The sequence below is a fragment of the Rattus norvegicus genome, chromosome 7, assembly GCF_021556685.1.
Source record: "Rattus norvegicus strain SHRSP/BbbUtx chromosome 7, alternate assembly SHRSP_T2T, whole genome shotgun sequence".
Taxonomy (NCBI): Eukaryota; Metazoa; Chordata; class Mammalia; order Rodentia; family Muridae; genus Rattus; species Rattus norvegicus.
This window is the reverse complement of record NC_141540.1, coordinates 11,942,197-11,950,283: the sequence shown is the minus strand read 5'-3', so window position 1 is coordinate 11,950,283 and position 8,087 is coordinate 11,942,197. Positions and strand designations below refer to the sequence as shown.

General features: G+C 32.6%; 1 protein-coding gene across 1 annotated transcript; it reads right to left on the bottom strand.

The window, feature by feature from the left end:
* Positions 1–1,956: 1,956 nt before the first annotated feature.
* On the bottom strand, positions 1,957–2,895 carry Or6c74 (olfactory receptor family 6 subfamily C member 74). The gene is given in 1 exon segment (NM_001001076.1): positions 1,957–2,895. A coding segment is annotated over 1 exon segment (939 nt).
* Between the last annotated feature and the right edge of the window lie 5,192 nt (positions 2,896–8,087).

Here is an 8,087-nt window from a genome sequence, read left to right as displayed (position 1 = left end):
TTTTATAGTAGAAATCTTCATACATGATAAATTAAGTTGTAATTCAAAGCAAGCTCAATAGCAAAAAATACATGATACCTATTTAACATGTTATTATGCATGGCCAAACAAAATCTTCACAAAGTATGACAGTTTGATGGACAGAAACATCATGTACTAAAAGCTAACTTGAATACACTTAATGCCTTAGTAATATTTCTCTAGATGTATAAATTCAAACCTTATTTCTCCACTGTGTAAGAGTCATACCAAGTTGTTTGGACATTATGCTCAATTTGAGATATATCAACATAAGAATTTTGAAATAATTAATTAGTTGTAAAAAAAACTCTACTAATCCAAAATTTACTTTAGAATCCTAAGCTAACCTCTATCTAAACCTATTCTTAGTCACAGGTAAATATTTATAGAGGAAATATTGAGATTTTGAGATTATAATATACATTTCATCATTTTCCTCTTCTCTTTCCCCTAATCCTTCTCATACAATCCTCTGGACTCCCTACTGCATCCATGGCGCTTCTGTTTTCATTAGATTTGTCATTTGTGTGTGTGTGTGTGTGTGTGTGTGTGTGTGTGTGTGTGTGTGTGTGTGTATACATACATACATATATGCATATAAATCTATATTCTTAAATACAACCTGCCCAGTCTTTATCATGTTACTTGTATATGTGTTTTCATAGCTCACTATTTGACCTTGGATAACCAGTTGATGTGTTCTTACTAGGGAATATCATTTCTCCTGCTCTCAACGTTCCTGTAGTTCTAGGTGCAGTGGTTAGGCTTGCTGGGTTTCCTCTATCTACATTAGAATATTTATCGCTATGAAATTCTGTCTCATAGTAATGCCAAATACTTATACCCGCTAAGTCTCATCAAAATGAGTACATTAGCTTGTTAGGAATATTCTTTCTTTGGGTCACACTAAAACATGATACGAATGAAAGGAAATAGGACAACACATTCTACTTTTCACATGATCAATCATTATAACATTAAAAAATATATTTGACTTCCTAATTGAGAAGAATTAACTCGAATAAACCTTATAATGCTCAAGGAATAATCATGATAATCTTTACATCTCTAAATTTAATGCCCTAAAGGGATCTTAAAATTATTTATGTCCTAAGTGTTCAAGGTCCAGAGAGGAATCACTGCATAATTTTGTTAACTATATGTAAGAGGCTCATAGGTATTAAAAGGACCATTATTCAATCAATTAGTTTTTTGTATACCCTTTTGTTTTTCATTTTTGTCATGAAAGATTATTCATAAACTTCTTGATTTTATTCAGATCTGATCATGCCAATACTTATTTTACAAGCTGTGAGGATAAAATTTAGACATTTAAAGAAGTCTAGAAAATTATGAGAATAAGTGTTGTAATTGTGATCACTGCTTAAGAAAATTGCACTTTTCATTGTGTAACAATATGTCATGAGCACATACACACACAAACACACACACACACACACACACACACACACACACACACACACACAAGAAACTGAGTCTCCAAGGTCCAGGAAAAAGATCATGGACATTCTGAAATCATTTTGTTTTAAAGAGAATTGAGAGACATAATATAAAAATCATATAAATACCTTTTTTATACTTTAAAGAATACTTTATTGGTTATACAATCAAAACCACATAAATAAGACCTTTCACATTTAGTACAGTTTGTCAACCATGTACAAGTGAAAAATGAAGTTAATATGTTGAGGCTAATGTGGCTATTAATTTCTGTTTAATAAGGCCAACTAATTGTAAACTGAAATACATTATTGCAAATAGGGTAACAGTCAGAATTTGGATGTAACTAGGGACGCAGAGGCTCTTCAGTCAAGTAAAGGGTTGTGTGATTTTAAATATATGCATGGGAGAGTTTGCTGATACACTCCACTCTTCCTGCTGCCATTACAAATCAACTTGGATGCCATTAAGTGGTTATTTCATTGATAAAAGCTCCATCTTTTTTGTCATATTCTTAAAAGCATCTTTTACTTGTTTATTTCTAAGTGTATAAATGAAGGGATTCAACATGGGTGCAACTGAAGTGCTGAGCAGAGCTATCCCTTTATTTAAAGCAACTCTTTCTCTTGCAGATGGCTTCACATACATGAAGATGCAGCTGCCATAAGAAATGGACACCACAACCATGTGTGAAGAACATGTAGAAAAAGCTTTCCTTCTCTGCTGAGAAGATGGGATTCTCAGGATGGTCCTGATGATGTTCGTATAGGAGAGGTTCACTAACACCAGTGTAACCAGGAGTGTCAAAATGGCAGAGAGAAGCATCATTAATTCTATTATGTGAGTGTCTGTGCAGGAGAGCTGAAGTATCGGAGAAACATCACAGAAGAAATGATCTACAGTCTTGGCTGCACAGAAATCAAGCTGGAGACCCATGAGGAGGGGAGGAAAAATTATCAGAAAACCAGACAACCAGGAAAGAAACACCAACAAGTTGCAAATTCTGCTGTTCATGATGGTCATGTAGTGTAGGGGTTTGCAAATGGCCACATAGCGGTCATAGGACATGGCAGCCAGAAGAAAAAATTCAGTTGCCCCCAAGAGAATGGTGAAAAATAGTTGAGCTGCACATTCATTATATGAAATGGTTTTATCCCCTGTGGCGATACTAACAAGGAATTTGGGGATACAGACAGTTGTGAATGAAATTTCTAAAAATGAGAAGTTTCGTAGAAAGAAATACATGGGTGTCTTGAGATGAGAATCTAGCAGTGTGAGTGTGATGATAGTCAGGTTCCCAGTGACACTCAGCATGTATGTAAGAAAGAGAAGGACAAAAACAACTATTTGCAGTTGTAGATCATCTGTTAACCCAAGCAGAATGAATATTGTCACTGCAGTGTGGTTACTCATAGCTGAGTTCTGATTGCCTGAATTAGTAAAAAAAAATGGAAATGAAGGAGAAAAAACCCTGATCAAGATAAGTGATACTCTTTTATAAGCACACTAGTATTCACGAATAAATAACCCTCAACAGGAATTCATCTCTAATAGGAGCCTGGTATCTCACTAAGTTAATGCAAGGGGGAGGGTTTGTTGCTGTTGTTCTTATTCAGTTTACTGAAAGTCCATGAACTTAGTATTACAAATATATGTTCAACAGACAGAGTCACTTAAATGTAAAATCAGATATACACAAAATTATCATAATATTTTAGTTTGTATTTTTGTATATATTAAACTTGAATTCTTCCAAACAAATATACCTTCTATTACATTATTTTAATGACCCATCCTTCATTGTTTAACAGAAAGGTTGAATTTACTATAACATTTTTATTTTTGTGTGTAAGATTTTATTAGCAAACTCTTAGAAGAAACACGTGGCAGACTTAACTTTTTAAGCTGGGATACAGTAAGTTTTTAATAAGTTCCTAGATACAGTAGGCTCTTAGTAACCCCAGGAACTTTTGAAAAGGCTGAGTTTTGCATTTTTACTTCTGCCTTCTGGCTTATCATGAACTTGAGTTTGCTTAATTTTTGTGATAGCGTCAAATATTCATAATATTAATGCTATGTTTAACAATTTTCCTGTTAATATTGATTTTTATGACAAATTAAAACTGCCAGTAGCTCACTTAACCTCGGTTGCTCTCTTTTCTCTCATATATCTCTGATCGTTAGAGTATATTTTCATTTTCCGTGTTTGGATTAATTATTTAACCTGCTTTTCTGAATATTTTTAGTGACTAAGAGAGGCTGAATAATAAGATAAAACATTGGATATATTCAATACTTTTGTAAGTATTATTGCTCGGCCTGCTGTCCCTTCTCATAGTGTGCCTTTTTCCTTCTGTGTGTTACTTACGGTGTACCTCAGTTTTCATTCTCATTTAGGGTACAAAAATAAAAAGTTATGGTAACTTTCTGAGTTGTTTTCTTTTATCTCTTGTCTTCCAAAAAATGTTTAGATATGTATCTTTATCACCCAAAATACTACCTCAAATACCTCTAAACATTTTAGACTATATACTAATCCATATTAGAGCATTAGAATGTATCTTAAATACCATATTTAATGTAAAAATTATAGACCTAGGAATTTTAAATGATTAGTAGATAAATAAGTTCTTCTCCTAATCTCACTATTAATTTTTAACCCTGAATCCTTTTTTTCTGAATCTTCATTTGGTCATTTTTAAGTGTATCTGAATATCTTTATTGTAAATATATAAACATAGTGCTTGTTGTATCTGTACACATGAGTGAGATATTCTGAAATTTGAAGTCAGCAGCTTAAAGCTCAAAGGCATAGAATGATTTCATTATTTGATTAATCAATTTTCTAGTATGGTGTCATTCAGAAATAGACCACACTTCTGTGGAAGAGCACACATCCAGTACAAATAGGCCTTGCTATACAAAAGACACAAAGTTAGATTGAAAAGGAAGTAGGGTGGAGCTGGAAAGAGCTGGGAAAGTGAAAGTGAATATGATAAAACTCATTTTATGAAATCCTCAACAAACCATTTAAAATACATCAAAAACAAGTGTTTAACTTTTCTTAGCCACAATTAGTATATCTATCTTGGATATGAATATGAAAATGAGGAATACTCCAGAAACTGAAAGGACCAAGGTTTGTCAGTGTTGTCCCCTCTCTGTTCCTTTTCTCTTTCTCTCTCTTTAGGTTTTACTAAGAGTAGCTACTTTGGGGAAACTCTTTAATGTCCATTACGGCTAAAGAGCAACACATATTCTGACTCAACAGTTATCATCCTGTCATAATGTTTAACAGAGTTCAGCCCTTTGTGTCTTCCAACAGCCAAGAAAAAGACAATCATTAAACCAATGAAACATTTTAGCAATAAAAGTGTTCTGCTGTGTCCTACATAGCATTATGATACAAGAGCAAAAATGAACAATTTACAGCTATCAATGATGATATAGCACAAATGCAACACTCACCCTTTTATTATGATCTTTCTATGTCTGTGCTGATTACAAAACCGCATACTAGTAGAGTCAATCGCAGGTGAAGGCTTAAGGAAACAACGAATTCAGGTAGAAGGAAAATCTGAATTAACCCATGCAATATGTGACAAAAGAGGTAATAGTTGATGCACAATTTTAATATTTATACTTTTGCATTATTTTTACTTTTATATTTTTAAATAAATATGAGATAATTTTATTTATGTCTACTGCTTACCTTGAACTTAAATTTAAACAATGAAGAGCTATTATAAACTATTTCACATCATTAGTGTGCTTCTTAATCCCATAACAAAGTATTTGCTAGTTGATAGTCAAATACTAGTAATTATCACATTGTCCTCTGTATTGGGGGATGATTAGAAAATTCATTGATGAGATAAGAAACCCTTTTAGGAAATGAAAGTGTGTGAAAATTTAAACTTGCATTAAATAAATGTAGCTGCTTGATAAATATAAAAGAAAGCTTCTCAAGTTCAGAATAAATCGTTTTCCCTGTCATATTTTTAGTATTCACAAACACCATGTATAAAAGAAGCATATGAATTATAGTTATCAGGTGAAAAAACACTCATTTGGTAAAGTTTTATTTACCAAATACTCTGTGAAAGAGTAACTGTTGAAAACATGATTCATAAAATATGAAATACGACTCATAACACAACTGATTTCTATAGTATAACTTTAAAAATTATGCATGTAATACAAAAACCAATTCCTGTCTTATGCCATTCTATTTCAACCATTACAACAGTAATTTTCTTCTTGCTTTGATGAAATACTTACAAGACTACAATAAAGACATGTTTTTTCCAAACCTTAATTATAGTTTCTTACATGTTTTATGTAAGTCCCAAGATAGAGGCATTTTCTGAATGTTTCATATCTAGTGTATTGTAGATAGCTTTAGCACATATTCCTGTCTTGACTTCTTATCCCAAACTGCCACGGTACCATATACACGTACTCAGGTTGTTCAGTGCAGACACACATACTCAGGATGTTCAGTGCAAGGGTCTTAGCATGAATAAAGTGTTATCAACTTTTCCTTTGTATAATTTCTTATTGAAGAAACAATGGTCTCAATTTCTTTTAAAATTTGGGACATAAACTATTTGGTTATTTACAAAATATAATTTTTAAGTTGGAAGGAAGGCAAAATTATACTACTTTTTTTCTATTAAATACTTCTAGCCCATATAAACAAATATCAGCTTATTTGTAGTTTTAAAGGTTGCAAGAGCTGTAATCCTTGTGTACACTGAATGCCTTGTCTCAAGAGGATTTAAAGACTTAAAAATTAACACGAGAAGAAATCATTTCTCTGGAGACTATTATGTTAGCATGCTAAATATATGAAAATAATTTTATTGATTGAAGGAGGCTTTTAATCCATAATCATGTTTGAATAGCTTTATGTAGTTTTAGAATAGATAATAATGAATGTAATAGATATAATGAATTATATGGAAATATGAAAAGGCATCACTGAAACTTTAGTTTAAGATTCACTTAATGAAAGCTCATATTGTGCTTTCCTAGTTAAGGTTCTGAGGTCCACCCTTTTGACTTATGGAATCAGCAGCACTATCTAGAAAATCAAGGCTTTTCAGCATTGACATTAAAAAAGGAATCTGTAGAGACATTAACATTTAAGTATCAGAATCACAAAGCTCTAGTTGAAAGAATCAACGGAAGCTAGTGCTGAATATTTGAATTCAGACAACAGACAATATGCTTGCATCTGACTATGTTACCATTCAAACAATATGCAATGTGAACATAAATTTTAACATTTCCTTTGCCAAGTATTTTAACACTGTCTGTGGAAGAGATAATTTTAAATATCACAGGTAACATAATAAACAAATTTACAAAAAATAGTACTGCAAAGTATATAACACAAGCATTCTTGCTATTACCTGAGTTGTTCAGCTGGGTCAGTTTTCTCAAGCTGAACATCCCTTGTGAGGAGTGCTCAAATGAGGGAAGGGAAAACCAATGTCCAGAATCTTCAGCTCCTGTTTCACCCATTCACTGAACTTTCAAAGCTTTCTGTTGTCTTTAATTTCTTCTCCACACAGTCAACCTTTATTTTTATGCACAATCTCTTCAGTTCTTTATCTGAAGTGCTTTCTTTTTCTCTTACAAAAGACTATACTCTCTCAGAGTAGATTATTGTATCTATTGTGACATTCATTCCTAGAGGTCCAAGATATGGAATATCATATATGGAAATAGAAATTGAATATATATGAGTTAAGGACAAACAATTTCATTATTATGTTATGAACCAGGTGAAATTTGCTGGAAGTGTTTAGCCAGAAGAAATACAAAAGAAAAGAATTGTCCTCATTAAGAGAGGGTAGTAAAAAGTGGGAGTAAACAGGGATGATAATTGAAGGGGATAGACAATAGTAATGAGCTAATGTTTTCAGTATTGAAGATAGGCAGAATTTACTGTAGAGGATAGCACACTCTCAATGAGTGGTAATTCAATATAGCCAAAGTTATCATTGTTATATAACCCACTCTCAATAGGTAGAGTGAGCAGTGGCCAAAGATGGCATTGTACACTGATAATCAATAGAAAATGTCATCTATATGTGAAAAAAAATCACAGACATTACCTATCTTCAAATGAAATAGCAGTACCTAAATGGATTTGGAGTGTAGTTCAGTTGTAGTTCCCCTGCCTTGTGAAGCATACTTGATTTGGTTGATACCCAACGCAAAAATATATTTTAGAAAACAACATAAATTAAAAAAAAAACAAATGCATGTAACCCTGAAAACATTACAAAACAATGCAATGGAGCATATTTATTAATTAAATTTGTTTTTGACCATTTTACACATGAATGTAATATATACTGAATATTCCTATCTCCTACCTTTATTATTTCCCTCCAATCCCTGTCTACTTTTTCTTCTCCCTACAAATCTCTTTTTCAGATTCATGTTTGACTTCTTTTATGACCCGTATTGCTATGGGCTTGGAGCCTGGTAGGCTTAGGAGTGTATACAACTAAAGACAATGGCATCCCAAAGTCTATCCATAGGTAATAATTCAAATATAGTGGGTAAGGATTAATGACTGCCTTCCCAAC